The sequence below is a fragment of the Coregonus clupeaformis genome, chromosome 28, assembly GCF_020615455.1.
Source record: "Coregonus clupeaformis isolate EN_2021a chromosome 28, ASM2061545v1, whole genome shotgun sequence".
In the NCBI taxonomy this organism is placed as follows: domain Eukaryota; kingdom Metazoa; phylum Chordata; class Actinopteri; order Salmoniformes; family Salmonidae; genus Coregonus; species Coregonus clupeaformis.
Window position 1 is genome coordinate 10,093,287 of NC_059219.1, and position 25,000 is coordinate 10,118,286.

A 25,000-nucleotide genomic window follows, 5' to 3' on the forward strand; every position below is an offset into this window, starting at 1 on the left:
AGCATACCCAATCGTACAAACCAACCTAGAGCTCTGCATTAAAATTGTCAATTTCAAGATTCAACTTCAAGAGTCAACTTCAAGAATCAACTCAAGAGTCAACTTCAGGAGTCAACTTCAAGAGTCAACTCAAAAGTTAAATTCAAGAGTCAAATTCAAGAGTCAATTTCAAGAGTCAACTCAAGAGTCAAATCAAGAGTCATATCAAATTCAAGAGTCAACTCAACAGCCAACTCAATATTCATTACCTTCAGATTGATGTGCTGCTGAAGGAGTCTGGGTCTCTTTAGTGTAGGTCACAAGCTCTTTGGGAAGGAAGTCAATCTGTACTATTTTTGACGCTCCAAGTCTGTGCATCCTGCGCCTGAAAGATGGAATAAATTGTTTAGAAAACATACAGTGAACACTCTGCTATCAGTCAAGAAAAATATAACCTTTGCGTAAGTCCTATGGGCTCTGGTCAAAAGTAGTGCACTATATTGGGAATAGGGTGCCATTTGGGAGGAAAGACATACCCCAGCTCAGAGTCGGCCTGCAGCTGGAGAGCAGAGGGGTCCGTGTCCCACTGCAGGGTCCTAAACACAGCAGCAGGGGGCGCCAAAACAGCATAAATGAGTCAATCCATCAACTCAAGGGACATCACTTTCAGAACATATGAATTCATGCATGACAGTGGTACACAAAACAAACATTAAACAATGATCCCAAATACCACCCTATTTTCTATGTAGTAATGCACTAATTCTGACCAGGGCTCATAGGGTTCTGGTCAAAAATAGTGCACTTTATGGGGAATAGCCATTTGGGACACAGCCACATTCACAGTTCCACTGCTTCAATAGAAGTTACATTCACAGTTCCACTGCTTCAATAGAAGTTACATTCACAGTTCCACTGCTTCAATAGAAGTTACATTCACAGTTCCACTGCTTCAATAGAAGTTACATTCACAGTTCCACTGCTTCAATAGAAGTTACATTCACAGTTCCACTGCTTCAATAGAAGTTACATTCACAGTTCCACTGCTTCAATAGAAGTTACATTCACAGTTCCACTGCTTCAATAGAAGTTACATTCACAGTTCCACTGCTTCAATAGAAGTTACATTCACAGTTCCACTGCTTCAATAGAAGTTACATTCACAGTTCCACTGTCTTCATACAATTTTGTGAGAATCTTACAAGGTCACAAAATGATCAAGTACCACACATAATCAACTGATGTCACTGATGTCACATAATCAACTGATGTCACTGATGTCACATAATCAACTGATGTCACTGATGTCACATAATCAACTGATGTCACTGATGTCACATAATCAACTGATGTCACTGATGTCACATAATCAACTGATGTCACTGATGTCACTGATGTCACTGCACGACGACACTGAAGTCTCCCTGAACAGAAACCTCCTCTCCATAATCACTACTACATGGACTCTGGTTCTTACCTATATCTGAAGTCCCATTACAAGATGAAAAGAGAAGGGATTCACGTCAGAGACTCTGTGCACATACACATTGGCTGAGTCCCAAATGGCACCCTTTTCCCTGCATAGAGCCCTACTTTTGACCAGAAGCCCTATGGGTCCTTGTCAAAAGTAGTGCACTATCTACTATTTACTGTAGGGAATAGGGTGCCATTTGGGACGTAGCCATTTCCACACTTCTTGTGTTCATGATGTTAGCTACATTGATAGACAATACATTTAGGAATTGTTAGAACCAAAGAGAGAGGGTACCGAAGCTTTTAGCATACAATATACCTTTTTTTTCTTTCTATAATGCTCAATGCCATTCTATCCAGTTGTACATCCATGTGTCTATGTGTGTTCATATGCAAAATAATTGAACAGTACTAAAATGCCTTTTGCTTGTTTGTAACAGGTGAACATTTTCCATGACATCAATACTACATCTGATAGCAGTTGTGTGTGTGTGTGTGTGTGTCGGTGTGTGTGTGTGTGTGTGTGTGTGTGTGTGTGTCGGTGTGTGATACAGTAAAGAGCAGGTTCCATACCTTCCCACTCTCCCACCATCTACGGACTCCTGGCTGCCAGCATCACTGGTGGTGCTCACTGATTGTGAAGAAGGAGACATAGGGGTTGGGACTAAATAATGAAAATAACAGGTATCCCATGTTAAGAGCTGCAGAGGCTGCCCTGGTGGCCAGCAGTCAGACCCCCACAGCCAAACCAGAAGGGTTCCCAAATCAACAGGATGGATTGAAATGGTTCAAAGCAAAGGAAGAAAAAATTCACAAGAAAAGAGGAAGAGATAGTTAAACGTACTTTCTGATGGATACCCAACTCCTCTCCTGTTGGTTTGTGACATAATAAGGCACGACCGCCAACTAGTGTGAACTCTTGCAATATGTTGACGTACAGTTGAAGTCGGAAGTTTACATACACTTAGGTTGGAGTCATTAAAACTTGTTTTTCAACCACTCCACACATTTCTTATTAACAAACTATAGTTTTGGTAAGTCGGTTAGGACATCTACTTTGTGCATGACACAAGTAATTTTTCCAACAATTGTTTACAGACAGATTATTTCACTTATAATTCAATGTATCACAATTCCAGTGGGTCTTTAAACAGCTTGGAAAATTCCAGAAAATGATGTCATGGCTTTAGAAGCTTCTGATAGGCTAATTGACATCATTTGAGTCAATTGGAGGTGTACCTGTGGATGTATTTCAAGGCCTACCTTCAAACTCAGTGCCTCTTTGCTTGACATCATGGGAAAATCAAAATAAATCAGCCAAGACCTAAGAAAAATAATTGTAGACCTCCACAAGTCTGGTTCATCCTTGGGAGCAATTTCCAAATGCCTGAAGGTACCACATTCATCTGTACAAACAATAGTACGCAAGTATAAACACGCAGCCGTCATACCACTCAGGAAAGAGACGTGTTCTGTCTCCTAGAGATGAACGTACTTTGGTAAGAAAAGTGCAAATCAAACCCAGAACAACAGGAAAGGACCTTGTGAAGATGCTAGAGGAAACAGGTACAAAAGTATCTATATCCACAGTAAAACGAGTCCTATATCGACATAACCTGAAAGGCTGCTCAGCAAGGAAGAAGCCACTGCTCCAAAACCGCCATAAAAAAGCCAGACTACGGTTTGCAACTGCACATGAGGACTAATGTCATACTTTCTGGAGAAATGTCCTCTGGTCTGATGAAACAAAAATAGAACTGTTTGGCCATAATGACCATCGTTATGTTTGGAGGAAAAAGGGGGGTGCTTGCAAGCTGAAGAACACCATCCCAACCGTGAAGCACGGGGGTGGCAGCATCATGCTGTGGGGGTGCTTTGCTGCAGGAGGGACTGGTGCACTTCACAAAATAGATGGCATCATGAGGGAGGAAAATTATGTGGATATATTGAAGCAGCATCTCAAGACATCAGTCAGGAAGTTAAAGCTTGGTTGCAAATGGGTCTTCCAAATGGACAATGACCCCAAGCATACTTCCAAAGTTGTGGCAAAATGGCTTAAGGACAACAAAGTCAAGGTATTGGAGTGGCCATCACAAAGCCCTGACCTCAATCCTATAGAAAATTTGTGGGCAGAACTGAAAAAGTGTGCGAGCAAGGAGGCCTACAAACCTGACTCCGTTACACCAGCTCTGTCAGGAGGAATGGGCCAAAATTCACCCAACTTATTGTGGGAAGCTTGTGGAAGACTACCCAAAACGTTTGACCAAAAGTTAAACAATTTAAAGGCAATGCTACCAAATACTAATTGAGTGTATGTAAACTTCTGACCCACTGGGAATGTGATGAAAGAAATAAAAGCTGAAATAAATAATTCTCTCTACTATTATTCTGACATTTCACATTCTTAAAATAAAGTGGTGATCCTAACTGACCTAAAACAGGGCATTTTTACTAGGATTAAATGTCAGGAATTGTGAAAAACTGAGTTTAAATGTATTTGGCTAAGGTGTATGGAAACTTCCGACTTCAACTGTATCACATCAAACTAACCATCTGAATTGAATACATAATCTCCTAAAATAAATAAATCTTCATAAAAAAAATAAAAATAAGAGCTGCCATCAATCCATAACCCTATCAACCAAATCAGTGGATTTTTATAACTAACCTTTTGACAATGACACAATGGAATTTGAATGTGTTTATACCATAAAGGAAAAATGAGAGTCAATTAATAATGTAAATTATTTGTTTAAATATATGATATACTGTAAACTGTAGATAATTTCATGACTTGATTGTTTTGTATGGAGACCATTACCACAAGATACACTCAATAAACCAGGACGGGACAGTTTCCCAGACACAGATTAAACCTAGTCCAGGACTGAAAAGCATTCTCACTGGAGATTATCCATTTAAATATATTTTTAGTCCAGGACAAGGTTTAATATGTGTCTGGGAAACCGGCCCGATATGTGCTCTCAACTAAATCTACAATCTTATTCATGAAAATGAAATTAAGTGGGGTAGGATGATCTCAGAAAGGTCAGTATGGTATGGTAGGGTAGGATGATCTCAGAAAGGTCAGTATGGTAGGGTAGGATGATCTCAGAAAGGTCAGTATGAGGGTAGGGTAGGATGATCTCAGAATGGTCAGTATGAGGGTAGGGTAGCATGATCTCAGAATGGTCAGTATGAGGGTAGAGTAGGATGATCTCAGACTGGTCAGTACAATGGTAGGGTAGGATGATCTCAGACTGGTCAGTATGAGGGTAGGGTAGGATGATCTCAGACTGGTCAGTATGGTAGGGTAGAATGATCTCAGACTGGTCAGTACAATGGTAGGGTAGGATGATCTCAGACTGGTCAGTACAATGGTAGGGTAGGATGATCTCAGACTGGTCAGTACAATGGTAGGGTAGGATGATCTCAGAAAGGTCAGTATGAGGGTAGGGTAAGATGATCTCAGACTGGTCAGTACAATGGTAGGGTAGGATGATCTCAGAATGGTCAGTACAATGGTAGGGTAGGATGATCTCAGACTGGTCAGTACAATGGTAGGGTAGGATGATCTCACTGGTCAGTATGAGGGTAGGGTAGGATGATCTCAGACTTGTCAGTATGAGGGTAGGGTAGGATGATCTCAGACTGGTCAGTATGAGGGTAGGGTAGGATGACCTCAGACTGGTCAGTATGGTAGGGTTGGATGATCTCAGAAAGGTCAGTAGGATGGTAGGGTAGGATGATCTCAGAAAGGTCAGTATGAGGGTAGGGTAGGATGATCTCAGAAAGGTCAGTAGGATGGTAGGGTAGGATGATCTCAGAAAGGTCAGTAGGATGGTAGGGTAGGATGATCTCAGAAAGCAACAAGGCTATGACTGGGATACCTAATGGTGGTTCTGGTGAGATCCCAATACTCTGCAGCAGCGCTTCCGTCTCTCTTCGTTTGCGGTCCAAGTCAGAATCTTCAGAGACATTCTCTGTCTTCTGCTGAAGACTCTCAGACTGAACAGGTGTTGGGGAGAACAAGTATCACTGACTGTGTCCCACATAGCACCCTATTCCCCACATGGTGCACTGACTCTGGTCAAAAGTAGTGCATTATATAGTGAATATGGTGCCATTTGAAGTGCATTATATAGGGAATATGGTGCCATTTGAAGTGCATTATATAGGGAATAGGGTGCCATTTGGGTCTGAACCAGTGTAGCTCCACAAAGACTTGAGAAACACTACCAACCCAAATCAGACTTCTGATACACATAGAAATGCTCTATTAATCCTCATTTGAGATGCTGAACTAAACCAAAGAAGTTCACATCACATTCACATTAATAGAAATTTCTCTCACCTCCTTCTTTTTCCTCTCCTCCTCCTTTCTCTTCTTCTCCTCTCGTATTTGAGCTAACCTCTGTTTCTTTCGCTCCAGCTCAGCTTTCAGGTCACTTTTGTCAGACATCTTCGCCTACTAGATAGATAAGAAAGCAGCATTCTGCATGTTGATACATACAGCAGTTAGCCTGGTTCATTCTGCATGTTGATACATACAGCAGTTAGCCTGGTTCATTCTGCATGTTGATACATACAGCAGTTAGCCTGGTTCATTCTGCATGTTGATACATGCAGCAGTTAGCCTGGTTCATTCTGCATGTTGATACATGCAGCAGTTAGCCTGGTTCATTCTGCATGTTGATACATACAGCAGTTAGCCTGGTTCATTCTGCATGTTGATACATACAGCAGTTAGCCTGGTTCATTCTGCATGTTGATACATGCAGCAGTTAGCCTGGTTCATTCTGCATGTTGATACATGCAGCAGTTAGCCTGGTTCATTCTGCATGTTGATACATGCAGCAGTTAGCCTGGTTCATTCTGCATGTTGATACATGCAGCAGTTAGCCTGGTTCATTCTGCATGTTGATACATACAGCAGTTAGCCTGGTTCATTCTGCATGTTGATACATGCAGCAGTTAGCCTGGTTCATTCTGCATGTTGATACATACAGCAGTTAGCCTGGTTCATTCTGCATGTTGATACATAAAGCACAGTAGCACCACTGGAATATTCACCAATTCTCTCTGAGAACCGCTAGCCTGAGTGCAAGTCTGTTTGTGCTATCATGCCAACTCCTTGTCAATCCTTGTCATGTACAGTACAAGTCAAAAGTATGGACACCTACTCATTCAAGGGTTTTTCTTTATTTTTAAAAAACAATTTTCTACATTGTAGAATAATAGTGAAGACATCAAAACTATGAAATAACACATATGGAATCATGTGGTAACCAATAATGTTTTTTTTTCAAGTAGCCCCCCTTTGCCTTGATGACAGCTTTGCACACTCTTGGCATTCTCTCAACCAGCTTCATGAGGAATGCTTTTCCAACAGTCTTGAAGGAATTCCCACATATGCTGAGCACTTGTTGGCTGCTTTCCCTTCACTCTGCGGTCCAACTCATCCCAAACCATCTCAATTGGGTTGAGGTCGGGTGATTGTGGAGGCCAGGTCATCTGATGCAGCACTCCATCACTCTCCTTCTTGGTCAAATAGCCCTTACACAGCCTGGAGGTGTGTTTTGGGTCATTGTCCTGTTGAAAAACAAATGATAGTCCCACTAAGTGCAAACCAGATGGGATGGCGTATCGCCGCAGAATGCTGTGGTAGCCATGCTGGTTAAGTGTGCCTTGAATTCTAAATAAATAATTCATAGACAGTGTCACCAGCAAAGCACCACCACACCATCACACCTCCTCCTCCATGATTAATGGTGGGAACCACACATGCGGAGATCATCCGTTCACCTACTCTGCGTCTCACAAAGACACGGCGGTTGGAACCAAAAATCTCAAATCTGGACTCATCAGACCAAAGGACAGATTTCCACCGGTCTAATGTCCATTGCTCGTGTTTCTTGGCCCAAGCAAGTCTCTTCTTCTTATTGGTGACCTTTAGTAGTGGTTTCTTCGCAGCAAATCGACCATGAATACCAGATTCACGCAGTCTCCTCTGAACAGTTGATGTTGAGATGTGTCTGTTACTTGAACTCTGTGTAGCATTTATTTGGGCTGCAATCTGAGGTGCAGTTAACTCTAATGAATTCATCCTTTGCAGCAGAGGTAAATCTGGGTCTTCCATTCCTGTGGCGGTCCTCAAGAGAGCCAGTTTCGTCATAGAGCTTGATGGTTTTTGTGACTGCACTTGAAGAAACTTTCGAAGTTGTTGAAACTTTCCGGATTGACTGACCTTCATGTCTTAAAGTAATGATGGACTGTCGTTTCTCTTTGCTTATTTGAGCTGTTCTTGCCATAATATGGACTTGGTCTTTTACAAAATAGGGCTATCTTCTGTATACCACCCCTACCTTGTCACAACACAACTGACTGGCTCAAATGGATTAAGAAGGAAATAAATTCCACAAATTAACTTTTAAGAAGGCACACCTGTTAATTGAAATGAATTCCAGGTGACTACCTCATGAAGCTGGTTGAGAGAATGCCAAGAGTGTGCAAAGCTGTCATCAAGGCAAATGGTGGTTACTTTGAAGAATTTCAAATATATTTTGATTTGTTTAACACTTTTTTGGTTACTACATGATTCCATGTGTTTTATTTCATAGTTTTGATGTCTTCACTATTATTCTACAATGTAGAAAATAGTAAAAATAAAGAAAAACCCTTGAATGAGTCGGTGTGCCCAAACCTTTGACTGGTACTGTATGTTTGGCTTGACAATGAGCAATGGAGTTGGCAAGAGCACAAACAGATCTGGGACCAGGCTACAGAACTGCATGGATAATGGAGTTATCATAATGTGAACTACTTCTCATGATTGCATGGTACCATAATTATAATGTACTACTATGTTTTCCCAATGAAGAATGAATCCCTAACCTTGATGTGTTGTTACCAATACCACGACGACCTTGTTCCCAGTCTCAGATGCTACTGCACATAGGTTCAGAAAGACCTGGCTGGTAGACATTACCAATACCCTTTCTAGCACTGACTACATATAGGAGCTCTACAAAAACCTTTCATGCTACCATTAAAGTTGATTACACATCAATCCATGGGTGATGTACAGCATCATGGCATCCTATAGGTTTAATCTGTGTATCAGTATCAAATCAAATCAAATTTTATTGGTCACATGCGCCGAATACAACAGGTGCAGACATTACAGTGAAATGCTTACTTACAGCCCTTAACCAACAGTGCATTTATTTTTTACAAAAAAAGTAAAAATAAAACAACAACAAAAAAAGTGTTGAGAAAAAAAAAAGAGCAAAAAGAGTCAATGTGTGGAGGCACCGGCTAGTTGAGGTAGTTGAAGTAATATGTACATGTGGGTAGAGTTAAAGTGACTATGCATAAATAATTAACAGAGTAGCAGCAGCGTAAAAAGAATGGGGTGGGGGGGCAGTGCAAATAGTCCGGGTAGCCATGATTAGCTGTTCAGGAGTCTTATGGCTTGGGGGTAGAAGCTGTTGAGAAGTCTTTTGGACCTAGACTTGGCACTCCAGTACCGCTTGCCGTGCGGTAGCAGAGAGAACAGTCTATGACTAGGGTGGCTGAAGTCTTTGACAATTTTGAGGGCCTTCCTCTGACACCGCCTGGTATAGAGGTCCTGGATGGCAGGAAGCTTGGCCCCAGTGATGTACTGGGCCGTACGCACTACCCTCTGTAGTGCCTTGCGGTCGGAGGCCAAGCAGTTGCCATACCAGGCGGTGATGCAACCAGTCAGGATGCTCTCGATGGTGCAGCTGTAGAATTTTTTGAGGATCTGAGGACCCATGCCAAATCTTTTCAGTCTCCTGAGGGGGAATAGGCTTTGTCGTGCCCTCTTCACGACTGTCTTGGTATGTTTGGACCATGATAGTTCGTTGGTGATGTGGACACCAAGGAACTTGAAGCTCTCAACCTGTTCCACTACATCCCCATCGATGAGAATGGGGGCGTGCTCAGTCCTCTTTTTTTTCCTGTAGTCCACAATCATCTCCTTTGTCTTGGTCACGTTGAGGGAGAGGTTGTTGTCCTGGCACCACACGGCCAGGTCTCTGACCTCCTCCCTATAGGCTGTCTCATCGTTGTCGGTGATCAGGCCTACCACTGTTGTGTCGTCGGCAAACTTAATGATGGTGTTGGAGTCGTGCCTGGCCATGCAGTCATGGGTGAACAGAGAGTACAGGAGGGGACTGAGCACGCACCCCTGAGGGGCCCCTGTGTTGAGGATCAGTGTGGCAGATGTGTTGTTACCTACCCTTACCACCTGGGGGGGCCCGTCAGGAAGTCCAGGATCCAGTTGCAGAGGGAGGTGTTTAGTCCCAGGATCCTTAGCTTAGTGATGAGCTTAGAGGGCACTATGGTGTTGAATGCTGAGCTGTAGTCAATGAATAGCATTCTCACGTAGGTGTTCCTCTTGTCCAGGTGGGAAAGGGCAGTGTGGAGTGCAATAGAGATTGCATCATCTGTGGATCTGTTGGGGCGGTATGCAAATTGGAGTGGGTCTAGGGTTTCTGGGATAATGCTGTTGATGTGAGCCATGACCAGCCTTTCAAAGCACTTCATGGCTACAGACGTCAGTGCTACGGGTCGGTAGTCATTTAGGCAGGTTATCTTAGAGTCCTTGGGCACGGGGACTATGGTGGTCTGCTTGAAACATGTTGGTATTACAGACTCAGTCAGGGACATGTTGAAAATGTCAGTGAAGACACTTGCCAGTTGGTCAGCACATGCTCGGAGTACACGTCCTGGTAATCCGTCTGGCCCTGCGGCCTTGTGAATGTTGACCTGCTTAAAAGTCTTACTCACATCGGCTACGGAGAGCGTGATCACATAGTCATCCGGAACAGCTGGTGCTCTCATGCATGCTTCAGTGTTGCTTGCCTCGAAGCGAGCATAGAAGTGGTTTAGCTCGTCTGGTAGGCTTGTGTCACTGGGCAGCTCGCGGCTGTGCTTCCCTTTGTAGTCTGTAATAGTTTTCAAGCCCTGCCACATCCGACGAGCGTCAGAGCCAGTGTAGTATGATTCAATCTTAGTCCTGTATTGACTCTTTGCCTGTTTGATGGTTCGTCGGAGGTCATAGCGGGATTTCTTATAAGCGTCCGGGTTAGAGTCCCGTTCCTTGAAAGCGGCAGCTCTACCCTTTAGCTCAGTGCGGATGTTTCCTGTAATCCATGGCTTCTGGTTGGGGTATGTACGTACGGTCACTGTGGGGACGACATCATCGATGCACTTATTGATGAAGCCAGTGACTGATGTGGTGTACTCCTCAATGCTGTCTGAAGAATCCCGAACATGTTCCAGTCTGTGCTAGCAAAACAGTCCTGTAGCTTAGCATCTGCGTCATCTGACCACTTTTTTATTAACCGAGTCACTGGTGCTTCCTGCTTTAGTTTTTGCTTATAAGCAGGAATCAGGAGGATAGAGTTATGGTCAGATTTGCCAAATGGAGGGCGAGGGAGAGCTTTGTATGCGTCTCTGTGTGTGGAGTAAAGGTGGTCTAGAGTTTTTTTTCCTCTGGTTGCACATTTAACATGCTGGTAGAAATTAGGTAGAACGGATTTAAGTTTCCCTGCATTAAAGTCCCCGGCCACTAGGAGCGCTGCATCTGGATGAGCGTTTTCCTGTTGATTTATGGCCTTGTACAACTCATTCAGTGCAATCTTAATGCCAGCATTGGTTTGTGGTGGTAAATAGACAGCTATGAAAAATATAGATGAAAACTCTCTATAGGTTTAATCTGTGTATCAGTATCATGGTCACCTATAGGTTTAATCTGTGTATCAGTATCATGGTCACCTATAGGTTTAATCTGTGTATCAGTATCATGGTCACCTATAGGTTTAATCTGTGTATCAGTATCATGGTCACCTATAGGTTTAATATGTGTATCAGTATCATGGTCACCTATAGGTTTAATCTGTGTATCAGTATCATGGTCACCTATAGGTTTAATCTGTGTATCAGTATCATGGTCACCTATAGGTTTAATCTGTGTATCAGTATCATGGTCACCTATAGGTTTAATCTGTGTATCAGTATCATGGTCACCTATAGGTTTAATCTGTGTATCTTGTTCTGTGGATTGCAGCTACACTAATCAAGTCTTAGGGCCACATTGTGTAACTATCAATGCTGGAAACACAAACTAATGTATGGGCGAATGGATGGGATGTTCAGTTTTACATGAGATTGTATGATTGGACTGACAAAGCATGGTGAGAATGGAACAGTATAAATATAATTTATTCTAATTATATGGATGGAACTATTTACAGCACTGGGAGCCAAACAAATGCAATGGACTCTCAAAGAACCATGAATGCTGTTATTAAATTGGAAAGTGGCAAGTACATTTTGAAAGCAAATTATGCATTTGATACTAAATGAACACTGTACAGATATTTTCTTTCCCTGCATGATCAGTAAGTAGGTGTTATTAAATTATGAAAACGAGAAGTGGGAACATAACGCAAAACATAAATAAAATGACAGAACACTATGAGACAAAGAAATACCTTTATTCTAAACCCTGATGGATGACTGAACAGACAGCCATGCAAAACAAAACAAGCAGAGTGAGGATCGTAGCCTATGGCATGATGGCAGAGAAAATGTGATTTAATGCAGTCCATATGCGTTACATCGTACAGTATTTAACCGTGTGGACTAGCCTATATAACAACAACCAATGAATTAATAAGAACGAAAGGGCAACGGCACTGAATTCCACGGTTGGCCTATTACGCTGTAAATGCATATACTTTTTTCTTGCTACATTTGCAACACATTGAATACATTTCCTTTCTAGATTGTTCTCCCCATCACCAGTAAAACCATGTATTCTCCAGTTAAAATTGAGGTGCGCCTAGGTTCACACAATGATCAGAATACATTTTTAAACGTTAGATAGACTTGGCCTACATTGGGTGGCCGCTAATAATGATGCTCATGCAAGACAAAGATGCATTTTAATTAGCCTACCGTCTGCACTGTGCCTTGCGCTTATCTCGGGTCCTTTCCAAAATGTGCTATATCGAACATGCCACAGGCAAAAAGACCTGCGTGATTTATAAACACAATATCACCATGGACCATACATTTTTATAATAAAACAAAGAACATAGAATTTGCCGCTCGAGATCTGCCCTATTTCTCAATTGTAAATAGATTCATTCCGGAAGTAGCCTGTATATTGTTCATCATACGTCATTGTTGTACAAACAGGAATGTTTGCGATAATAAAAGTGATGACCTAATCTGCAATATAGATGGTAAATTTGCCATATTATTATCTGAAATGAACAATATGGTGATTGAAGAGAAAACAAGAAATCTATTTCAGAAATGCACAACATCTAACTCAGGCCAACAATGCCACTGCTAATAATAAGTGTAAGTAACTACAAATGGCCTCTAGATGGCGGCATTTAGCTTGTTTTCACAACAAGGCAAAAGTGGTAGTTTAAAATGATTCGTTCTTCCAAAAGTCAACTCCTAAATAAAGCACAAAACAGTCCAGCATACTTTAACAATTACTTTATTTCTTGTACTTCATTAACTGTGAACAATCTGAAGTGGGTTACTTCCAAGGCAGCAGATAAATGTGACAGCTTTCTTCCTAGGATATGAGTCATTCCTTCAGTACCTGTCCTTAACTGAGACTGCGTCTTGCACCCTATTCCTTATCTAGTGCACTACCTTCGACCAGAGCCCATAGGACTATAGTCAAAAGTGTGCTGTATAGTAGTGCACTATAAAGGGAATAGGGTGCCATTTGGGACGCAAGAGGAGTGACAATTACACTGCTCAAAAAAATAAAGGGAACACTTAAACAACACAATGTAACTCCAAGTCAGTCACACTTCTGTGAAATCAAACTGTCCACTTAGGAAGCAACACTGATTGACAATACATTTCACATGCTGTTGTGCAAATGGAATAGACAACAGGTGGAAATTATAGGCAATTAGCAAGACATCCCCAATAAAGGACTGGTTTTGCAGGTGGTGACCACAGACCACTTCTCAGTTCCTATGCTTCCTGGCTGATGTTTTGGTCACTTTTGAATGCTGGCGGTGCTTTCACTCTAGTGGTAGCATGAGACGGAGTCTACAACCCACACAAGTGGCTCAGGTAGTGCAGCTCATCCAGGATGGCACATCAATGCAAGCTGTGGCAAGAAGGTTTGCTGTGTCTGTCAGCGTAGTGTCCAGAGCATGGAGGCGCTACCAGGAGACAGGCCAGTACATCAGGAGACGTGGAGGAGGCCGTAGGAGGGCAACAACCCAGCAGCAGGACTGCTACCTCCGCCTTTGTGCAAGGAGGAGCAGGAGGAGCACTGCCAGAGCCCTGCAAAATGACCTCCAGCAGGCCACAAATGTGCATGTGTCTGCTCAAACGGTCAGAAACAGACTCCATGAGGGTGGTATGAGGGCCCGACGTCCACAGGTGGGGGTTGTGCTTACAGCCCAACACCGTGCAGGACGTTTGGCATTTGCCAGAGAACACCAAGTTTGGCAAATTCGCCACTGGCGCCCTGTGCTCTTCAAAGATGAAAGCAGGTTCACACTGAACAAATGTGACAGACGTGACAGAGTCTGGAGACGCCGTGGAGAACCTTCTGCTGCCTGCAACATCCTCCAGCATGAACGGTTTGGCGGTGGGTCAGTCATGGTGTGGGGTGGCATTTCTTTGGGGGGCCACACAGCCCTCCATGTGCTCGCCAGAGGTAGCCTGACTGCCATTAGGTACTGAGATGAGATCCTCAGACCCCTTGTGAGACCATATGCTGGTGCGGTTGGCCCTGGGTTCCTCCTAATGCAAGACAATGCTAGACCTCATGTGGCTGGAGTTTGTCAGCAGTTCCTGCAAGAGGAAGGCATTGATGCTATGGACTGGCCCGCCCGTTCCCCAGACCTGAATCCAATTGAGCACATCTGGGACATCATGTCTCGCTCCATCCACCAACGCCACGTTGCACCACAGACTGTCCAGGAGTTGGCGGATGCTTTAGTCCAGGTCTGGGAGGAGATCCCTCAGGAGACCATCCGCCACCTCATCAGGAGCATGCCCAGGCGTTGTAGGGAGGTCATACAGGCACGTGGAGGCCACACACACTACTGAGCCTCATTTTGACTTGTTTTAAGGACATTACATCAAAGTTGGATCAGCCTGTAGTGTTTTTCCACTTTAATTTTGAGGGTGACTCCAAATCCAGATGTCCATGGGTTGATACATTTGATTTCCATTGATTATTTTTTTGTGATTTTGTTGTCAGCACATTCAACTATGTAAAGAAAAAAATATTTAATAAGATTATTTCATTCATTCAGATCTAGGATGTGTTATTTTAGTGTTCCCTTTATTTTTTTGAGCAGTGTATATCCACACTGACAGATACAGAGCTCGGACGTTATTTCTGAGCAGAGACAAACTACTGTGCACCATCATGTTTACTTTCCAAAAGCATAGTGTGTGTCCCAGATGCCACCCTATTCCCTATATAGTGCACTACTTTTGACCAGAGCCCATAGGGTCAGTGCGAGTCCATGTCAGCGTGTGTGTATATTTGATGGCATTCCAGCCCATAGGCCTCTGGTCAAAAGTAGTGCCCTATATAGGAAATAGGATGCCATCTGGGACACCAAGCCCACCCAGGCTCAGCTCACACTCCCACAAGATACACTGAGATCCCCCATGTTGTACAACAGAAGCAGCCAGTGGTGAAGAATCCTAATCCCAGAGTATTTCATATCACAATGTAAAAAATATTGCTATTTAAAAATCAGCACAAAACCTTGCCCTATATTAAGTCCCATCCCGCCTCCCCACATCCTCAACAAGAAGGGGACAAGCACATGATTCTAACAAGTGTTACCTTACATGCATTATGAAAACAGAGCAAGATGGGCAAGCTCTGTGGATGGCGTTCAATTTAACAAAGATGTTCAACTGGATGTTATCGAAACACTGAGATAAAAACACACAGACAGCAAAACATCTGTTATTTTTCATGATTATTTCATTCATGTCATCATGGCTAGCAGGGCCTTTCAGTTAACATGGTGTGTGGTGATGTGAAGTGGGCCTGTTGTGATAGCTAGTGGTCGGTCGGTGTGTTTCATTGACAGTGCTTTGGGTTGGGTCAGTGCTAACTAGCAGCAGAGAGGAAAGAGGAAGGAACAGGCCTGGGACAAAGCTGACAGTGTTGCTGGTGGTGGAGGGGTTGGTATGGTGGTCAACGGCTGTGTGTGTGTCACAGTCAGTGCAAAATAGTGTGTGTGTGTGTGTGTGTGCGTGCGCGCGTGTGTGTGTGTGCACTTGATGGCAATCCAGGTCGGTAGTTGTTTGGTTTTCCTCTCTACGAGTTTAGTTGGCCAGCACGACGAACGTGTTAATTCAAAGACATCAGAGAGAAGATGGTCTCTCTCTAACAGCCCTGAGAGTGAGAAGAATCCCAAAAGAACAGTGGAAGCTAACTCTCCCATGGAGACAGACAACAGGTCAAGTCCTAAATGCATCGCAGGGGGGGATGGGGGTGGAGGTCAGTCCCAATATTAAAGTCCATGTAACCGTTCTATATCGTTCGGAGCGGTCAGGCCAGGCTGCGGTGCCACACCACACCACACCACATCACATCACGCAGCACTTGTTCTTGTGTTTGTGAGGGTCTTTGAAGCGTAGTCTCTGTCTGGAGCGGTATTTCTCCAGGTAGGTCAGCTGCTTGCTGTTGATCGCTCCCCTGCGCTTCCTGAGACAGAGAAAGACAGGTCTACTGTTACTCCCTACAGGAATCATTGATGTGTCCCAACTGGCAGCCTACTCACTACCTCTGACCACTGCCCACAGTGTACCCAAAGGGCTCTGGCCAAAAGCAGTGCACTATATAGTGAATAAGGTTCCCATAGGGCTCTGGCCAAAAGCAGTGCACTATATAGTGAATAAGGTTCCCATAGGGCTCTGGCCAAAAGCAGTGCACTATATAGTGAATAAGGTTCCCATAGGGCTCTGGCCAAAAGCAGTGCACTATATAGTGAATAAGGTTCCCATAGGGCTCTGGTCAAAAGTAGTGCACCATTTAGGGACTAGACTCATCAAAGACTGATTGTTCATTTCGTATATTATACTTGAAGTTAAACAGCTTGACACTTTTGCCCTACCCCACAATGCTAACATGGATAGCTTCGCTATATATAAGGGCCGTCATGTAAAGTGACATTTATAAATTCACTTTGGGACGATTTATCGGATCCAGATGAAGCCTATTTATTCTGGACTAAAAAGCACTTTAAAATTGAGATTCTCCACTGAGCATGGTGCTCAGTCCGAGAAGGCAGTAGGCTTGATCTTTTTCCAGAGAACCCGACCCATAATGTAAAGCCTATGAGTGTCAGAAGAATCCAGAGGTGAGAGCAGAGCCCTGGTTGAGTGAATGACACTCCCGGCTCAAGCCACGTAGGCCTCCTCACTCTCCTTAAAAACATAAAGAGACGGAAGGTGAGGTGTACATACTGCCTTATGAACTGAACGGCCTCCTCATACTTCATCCCACCCTCGATCAGAGCCAGAGCCACCAGCACAGGAGCCCTGGAGGGAGAAACACAAAGAAACAGCCTTCACATGCTGCTACTAACACTGGGACTTAAAAGACACAGTCATGCTGCTACTAACACTGGGACTTAGAAACAGCATTCACATAGTAATACTGGGAATTAAAAGACATCCATTAGTTCCTGTTATGCCCCAAGCAACGTGTTGTCACAACACAGCCAGGTCCCAGGGATTGGAGTTAAAGGCAGGAGGATTCTGGTTTGGACAAAAGAAAGCCTTGCTGCGGGTTGAGAGCTGGAACTAGTTGTTTGTTGCTGTATTTCGCCATGATATGGGCACTAATATTTACAGGTGACAAATCATTATGGAACGCTGTAGCCCACGTTCCCTTTTCTAGCCTTATATGGGTTGTTACTGTGGTTACGGTTAGTCAGTCTGGAAATAGAAAGCTGGAGAGTTTAACACCACTAACACAAACACTGGATTTCTAGGAATCATTGTAACAGATGAGGTGCCTGCCTGCCTGGACATGGACATGAGACATTCAAATATATTCATCTATCTAACTCTAACCTGTCAGACCATATCAGCCCCCAGAGCACTTAGATGTTGCAGAGGTACCAGCTGAAACCCAAAGACTCTCAGCTGATTAACAGGACAACAAACAGTTTGGAGTAAAGCAAACATTGGCGCCCTGTCAAAAACCACAGAGTCCCAGAGGAGGTCTCCAGTACGTCAGAGAGACGGTGCTTCACCAACCCAGGGAGGGGAGGCTGGGGGGGGTCAGGGGCTGGGGGGCTCATTCAGCTTACCAGGGAGGGGAGGGGCTGGGGAGAACAGGGGGCTGGGGGGGCTCCTTCAGCTTACCCGGGAGGGGAGGGGCTGGGGAGAACAGGGGGCTGGGGGGGCTCCTTCAGCTTACCCAGGGTTGGGAGGGGAGGGGAGGGGAGGGGAGAGGAAGAGGGACTCCTTCAGCGTCCTACCAATGAGCTCAACCATTATTAGTACCAACGGCCTGGTTTGACCTGGTTTAAGGGCGCATTCCAAATGGCTCCCTATTTCCCACAGGGTCAAAAGTAGTGCACTATGTAGGGAATAGGGTGCCATTTGAGACACATCCTAAGCTTTCTCCTCTACTAGCTAGCTAATACTCCATCAGTACAGATGTGACTCGCTGTCTCTCCTCTGCCATAGAGAAGACCTGAAGGAACACCAGACAGGACAGGACAGGACAGAGCTAAAATGAGCCTGGTAACCAGATCAGTTTGTGCTTCTGTTTAGTCAACTCCTCTGTTATGTTGGTTAGCATGCCAAACATAATAACTAATGTATGGCATGCCAAATGGGAGTCAAGAGGCTAAACTATAGAACATACAGTACAGGTCTGGGCATGGGCAACCATAATACAGCTAACTGACATTTGACAAGACAACTGGCAACGTCCCAAATGGCACCCTATTCCCTACATAGCGCACTACTTTTGGCCAGAGCTGTTTGCCTCTGGTGAGCTAGCTAGTGGAGATTCAATCTGAGAGGATACATTTAGAGACACAACACAAATAAATGCTGCTTCAACGTTGTTCAGACCTCAACCTCTGTGCTTTGAATAATAAACGGTGGATTAGTTGTGAAGGAGTGTCCCTTGGCTAACAGTTGACTTTGGCTTGGGTCTGCCTGCGTGCAGAGAGAGGGTCCTGGTCAGGCTGTAGAAGAGGAGAGACTGATGGCTGTTGCCATCACAGTGGGGGTGACAGACACAGGGTGACACAGCAGCCTCGTGAGCTTGGTTCAACTGTCTTACCCCATCAGAACCCTACAATGGAAGTGTAGTAATGTTCCGTACCGTCCCAGCCCGGCCACACAGTGTACCGCCACGCAGCAGCCAGGGTCATCACAGAACTTGCTCTTCAGCAGGTTCAGCCAATCATCTACGATCTTAGTGGGAGGAGGGGCACCGTCGTCAAAGGCCCAGTCCTGGAAAATACAAAAATACATTTGCATTAGAAAAAAAAATCGAATTGGTCTTCGGCACCACACATGGTAAACAGTACAGTACTGTCTCTGACAGAAACAGCTGATTAGCATTGGCACAGAGGGAGACAGAGTAGCACTACACTGCACTCCTGCCTCCTGAAAAATAGGAACCAGACAAAGCAATATCCCCTACTGAGGGTGAATGTCTTAAAGGGGATTGTGAACCGCTGCATGTCTGAAACAACTGGTTCCAAGCCCCTGCACACTGTAAATGAGATATCTGGACCCGTACAACAGGAGGAGAGCAGAGTGTACTATCCTCAGTCATCCAGGCATGACTCACAACATGAGACAACACCCTGTCCTGTGTCCTTCCTACAGTATTCACTGTTCCTGCTATCTCAACAAGCAACTCCCATCCAAACACAGTGGGAACATTCAGTCAGCGACCGGCGGTTTCTGAGGGCCTAGATTAGTCTCAAATGGCACCCTATTATTCCCTACATAGTGCACTACCATAGGGCTCTGGTCAAAAAGTAGTGCACTATGTAGGGAATAGGGTGCCATTTGGGACGCAGTCCTGTTCCATCAGCAACAACAGCTTCAGGAAAACCTGCTGTCAACATAGACACACTATAAGGGGTTTGTTTGTAGTTGGTGCAACACCACAACAGAGAACAGATATCTGGTGACTGTTTGAGTACATCGTTTGATGGGTTTGGGTAGTGTAAATTAACCAGATAGTCGGTTGGACTCAATGTATTTTTCTTGCCATGTTGGCCTATCATCCTCTATAATGACACATATTATTTCATTGAAGGATTAGACAATGATAGCAGATTAGTTAAGAAATCCATCACCAGGTCAGATATAGGCCAAACGCACCATACAGCATCAAGGATGCTCAACTGAGCTGTTTGACTCCTCCATTTGACAGATGAAGGCTTAAAGCAGAAACCATGGGTATCTAGGAGGGATCAGGCACACTAGAGACACACACACACACACCTCTTATCTGCTAGTGGAGTGGGACTTCCAACAACACCATACCTGCTCCCTTGTGTGTTTGATGACAATACGTTACCAAGGCAACAGCTCCCTTCCAAAGCCCTTGGGGCACAGCAGAGCCGGTGGTTCACAGGCCAGGCTTGGAAGGGTGTTATGATAACAATCACTATTTCATACTACCATGAATAGAAGGGTGCAACTGGGACTTTCTCATCCAAAACAAAGTAAAACATACTGCTTTTGATTATAGTTGCAAAAATGATCTGAAGAACTGATACTACAGGATGAAAAGGATGACCTAATCCTGGTTTAGTACCACTAACAGGATGACCTAATCCTGATTTAGTACCACTAACAGGATGATCTAATCCTGGTTTAGTACCACTAACAGGATGATCTAATCCTGGTTTAGTACCACTAACAGGATGACCTAATCCTGGTTTAGTACCACTAACAGGATGATCTAATCCTGGTTTAGTACCACTAACAGGATGATCTAATCCTGGTTTAGTACCACTAACAGGATGATCTAATCCTGGTTTAGTACCACTAACAGGATGATCTAATCCTGGTGTTTAGTACCACTAACAGGATGATCTAATCCTGGTTTAGTACCACTAACAGGATGATCTAATCCTGGTTTAGTACCACTAACAGGATGATCTAATCCTGGTTTAGTACCACTAACAGGATGATCTAATCCTGGTTTAGTACCACTAACAGGAGGATCTAATCCTGGTTTAGTACCACTAACAGGAGGATCTAATCCTGGTTTAGTACCAGTACTTCTAGGAATGTTCTATGAATGCCAGATTACAGAGCACGTACAGAGACTTTTATCCATTGAAAATGTCTTGCCAGTGTCCGTCAGTGTTTCCTAGCGGTGTTTCTTCAGATCATCTCCAGTGATGCAACAACAGGAGTGGTGGGTGGGAACTAACTCTACACTGGGGCTAGTGGCATTCCACATGGACACTGCAGGCTGCGTCCCAAATGGGCCATAGGACCCAGAGACCAGTATCACGATACTCATTAGCATCGTGGAAGGAAACAAAACATGAAGCGGATGTAACGTTTTTGGGAAAACAGCCCTAATGTTGGAAACATCATCATGTTGTCATCCAGAGTCACATTTGTGTATTTTCCAAACTACAGCACACAATATTTTACATAGAGCAGGTTTAAGGACCAAAGAGTATGTTCTGCTTCCTGTTTTCGTTTTTGCCATGGAAATAAATATTGCGATACTGTTATCGTCACAGCCCTACCAGAGCCCATAGGATTCTGGTACAAAGTAGGGCAATATATAGGATATTAGGGCACAATTTGGGACGCATACAGTAACACACAGGCAAAACCCACAACAGGGTCCATTCTTCTCTCTCTTCAGTGTTACAGGTATGACACCAATCCTGTAACACTGCAAGGCCTGACCCTAACCTCACCTGAAATGCTTTGAATTGCTCTGCTTCCTGCTATGGATGTCGAAAGAAGTTATGGACAACAAGATACAGTGGGGAAAAAAAGTATTTAGTCAGCCACCAATTGTGCGAGTTCTCCCACTTAAAAAGATGAGAGAGGCCTGTAATTTTCATCATAGGTACACGTCAACTATGACAGACAAATTGGAGAATAAATTTTTCCAGAAAATCACATTGTAGGATTTTTAATGAATTTATTTGCAAATTATGGTGGAAAATAAGTATTTGGTCACCTACAAACAAGCAAGATTTCTGGCTCTCACAGATCTGTAACTTCTTCTTTAAGAGGCTCCTCTGTCCTCCACTCGTTACCTGTATTAATGGCACCTGTGTGCACTTGTTATCAGTATAAAAGACACCTGTCCACAACCTCAAACAGTCACACTCCAAACTCCACTATGGCCAAGACCAAAGAGCTGTCAAAGGACACCAGAAACAAAATTGTAGACCTGCACCAGGCTGGGAAGACTGAATCTGCAATAGGTAAGCAGCTTGGTTTGAAGAAATCAACTGTGGGAGCAATTATTAGGAAATGGAAGACATACAAGACCACTGATAATCTCCCTCGATCTGGCGCAAGATCTCACCCCGTGGGGTCAAAATGATCACAAGAACGGTGAGCAAAAATCCCAGAACCACACGGGGGGACCTAGTGAATGACCTGCAGAGAGCTGGGACCAAAGTAACAAAGCCTACCATCAGTAACACACTACGCCGCCAGGGACTCAAATCCTGCAGTGCCAGACGTGTCCCCCTGCTTAAGCCAGGACATGTCCAGGCCCGTCTGAAGTTTGCTAGAGTGCATTTGGATGATCCAGAAGAGGATTGGGAGAATGTCATATGGTCAGATGAAACCAAAATATAACTTTTTAGTAAAAACTCAACTCGTCGTGTTTGGAGGACAAAGAATGCTGAGTTACATCCAAAGAACACCATACCTACTGTGAAGCATGGGGGTGGAAACATCATGCTTTGGGGCTGTTTTTCTGCAAAGGGACCAGGACGACTGATCCGTGTAAAGGAAAGAATGAATGGGGCCATGTATCGTGAGATTTTGAGTGAAAACCTCCTTCCATCAGCAAGGGCATTGAAGATGAAACGTGGCTGGGTCTTTCAGCATGACAATGATCCCAAACACACCGCCCGGGCAACGAAGGAGTGTCTTCGTAAGAAGCATTTCAAGGTCCTGGAGTGGCCTAGCCAGTCTCCAGATCTCAACCCCATAGAAAATCTTTGGAGGGAGTTGAAAGTCCGTGTTGCCCAGCGACAGCCCCAAAACATCACTGCTCTAGAGGAGATCTGCATGGAGGAATGGGCCAAAATACCAGCAACAGTGTGTGAAAACCTTGTGAAGACTTACAGAAAACGTTTGACCCGTGTCATTGCCAACAAAGGGTATATAACAAAGTATTGAGAAACTTTTGTTATTGACCAAATACTTATTTTCCACCATAATTTGCAAATAAATTCATTAAAAATCCTACAATGTGATTTTCTGGATAGTTTTTTCTCATTTTGTCTGTCATAGTTGACGTGTACCTATGATGAAAATTACAGGCCTCTCCCATCTTTTTAAGTGGGAGAACTTGCACAATTGGTGGCTGACTAAATACTTTTTCCCCCACTGTATGTAAAAGTCACCATAACACAGATGATGCAGAAATGCCTATTTGCATGTCTGTTTTGATGCCACAGAACTGCATTGTGGGTGAACCTGCTGTGACAACCTTTAGAGTAAACCTCTCCCTAATACAATCTTAGACTGTAGAGAGGTTAAAAAATAACATTTAAATCCACTAAGAGGTTCACAGAGCCGCCTGGTCTGTCAACAGTAAGCTATTAATGTCGTGAAGCCCATTCCAACGCAGCTCAGAGCTAGTGACAAGAGCTTGGTGGCGGAGGCAGAGTTCTATTTGTGGCCGAAGAACGTCTTGGGCCATTTCTCGGAACCCCCAGAACAGACCCTGTCACCATGGTATCCCTCCGCCTCTGCAACTTGACTCTTGTACGGCAGGGAGAGAGACGTTTGGCAGAGTCTACGTCTCAAATCTGGCACCCTATTCCCTTTATAGTGCAGTGCACTACTTATGATTAGGGCCCATACAGTTCTGGTCAAAAGTAGTGCACTATATAGGAAATAGGGTGCCATTTGGGACACTTCCTGAATGAGTCCACAGTCCCTTTATATCAGCTAGCTGAATGTTATCACATGATACAGAGGATGGCCTATGTTAAGTCAGTCACAAGGTGGATGGATGCACCTCTGGTACATGCCACTGTTATTACGGTTATATATGGCCTTCAAATATACTCCCACTATTACTGATATACAGGTAAGAATAAACGAAATGTGCTAAAGCAGTGTGTGTGGGAGTAACATTTCACCGTATAATGCCAATAAATAACCATCACCATCCATGCCAGACAGACAGACAGACCGTTCAGCACATTACACAGTGTGCTGAATGAGACAGACAACAACATGGTTTCCATCTGGAGTTCAGGGAGATGTGGAGGGGACTGGTTTCACCTGCCAGCCAGTCTCTCTCAGCTGGTGGCTAATCTTCATTTATCTGTGCTCTCTGCTGTGCTACTATTGAAGCAGAGGCACTGACCCAGTCAGTCAGCCAGCCAGTGTACAAGGGTGCGTCCCAAATTGCACCCTATTCCCTATATAGTGCGCTACATTTTCCAGGTCAAAAGTCCCAAATGGCACCCTATTCCCTACATAGTGCACTACCTTTGACCAGAGCCAGACTCAGTCAGCCAGGATACAAGGCTCTCTCTCACACAGGGAAGAGAAGAGAGAGGACTCTGTGTGACTGTGTCCCTCTGATAACACAACAGGGAGACGGTAGCTAAGGGCCTGATGTAACCCTGACCTCTAGCTATCTCTCCATCCCTATATTCTTCTCATCTGATGCTACCCCTCCTCCAAGAGGGTACTCTATGCTCCCAACAACGTTATTAAGTCAGAGAGAGAGAGAGAAAGAGAGGAGAGGAGAGGAGAGGAGAGGAGAGGAGAGGAGAGGAGAGGGGAGAGGAGAGGAGAGGAGAGGAGAGGAGAGGAGAGGAGAGGAGAGGAGAGGAGAGGAGAGGAGAGGAGAGGAGAGGAGAGGAGAGGAGGGAGGAGAGAGGAGAGGGAGAGGGAGAGGGAGAGGGAGAGGGAGAGGGAGAGGAGAGGAGAGGAGAGGAGAGGGAGAGGAGAGGAGAGGAGAGGGAGAGGAGAGGAGAGGAGAGGAGAGGAGAGGAGAGGGAGAAGGAGAGGGAGAAGGGAGAGAGAGAGAGAGAGAGAGAGAGAGAGAGAGAGAGAGAGAGAGAGAGAGAGAGAGAGGCTAGAGACACTGCAGATCCCATGGCAACCCAATGTTGACAGGCCAAGAGAGAGAGCAGGTCCTCAGATGTTGGACTGACAGAGGCTTGGTGGGGAGGTGAGGGGGAAGTTAGGGGGTGGAGTGGGGGAAGTGAGGGAGTGGAGAGAGGGAAGTGAGGGGGTGGGGATGTGGGGGGGGTTCTCCCTGTGAAGG

General features: G+C 44.5%; 2 protein-coding genes across 5 annotated transcripts in view; both read right to left on the reverse strand.

Moving 5' to 3' along the window:
* The window catches only part of LOC121542785 (cytoplasmic dynein 1 intermediate chain 1-like), a 27,389-nt gene extending 14,115 nt beyond the window's left edge, over window positions 1-13,274 (reverse strand). For 2 of the 4 annotated variants that reach the window (XM_045208550.1, XM_045208549.1), the window contains exons 1-7: window positions 12,442-13,274; window positions 5,807-5,947; window positions 5,343-5,460; window positions 2,026-2,083; window positions 1,457-1,462; window positions 516-575; window positions 249-364 (exon numbers count right to left, since the gene is read on the reverse strand). In XM_045208550.1, coding sequence (XP_045064485.1) covers window positions 249-364; window positions 516-575; window positions 1,457-1,462; window positions 2,026-2,083; window positions 5,343-5,460; window positions 5,807-5,914 — 466 coding nt within the window. In that variant the 5' untranslated portion in view covers window positions 5,915-5,947; window positions 12,442-13,274. The remainder of the gene's footprint in view (window positions 1-248; window positions 365-515; window positions 576-1,456; window positions 1,463-2,025; window positions 2,084-5,342; window positions 5,461-5,806; window positions 5,948-12,441) is intronic. The other 2 variants (XM_045208552.1, XM_045208551.1) reach the window with 1 other exon arrangement.
* Window positions 13,275-14,770: 1,496 nt separating this feature from the next.
* The window catches only part of LOC121542784 (protein tyrosine phosphatase type IVA 3), a 17,081-nt gene continuing 6,851 nt past the window's right edge, over window positions 14,771-25,000 (reverse strand). The window contains exons 3-5 of the mRNA XM_041852323.2: window positions 18,854-18,984; window positions 16,972-17,046; window positions 14,771-16,210 (exon numbers count right to left, since the gene is read on the reverse strand). Coding sequence (XP_041708257.1) covers window positions 16,093-16,210; window positions 16,972-17,046; window positions 18,854-18,984 — 324 coding nt within the window. The 3' untranslated portion in view covers window positions 14,771-16,092. The remainder of the gene's footprint in view (window positions 16,211-16,971; window positions 17,047-18,853; window positions 18,985-25,000) is intronic.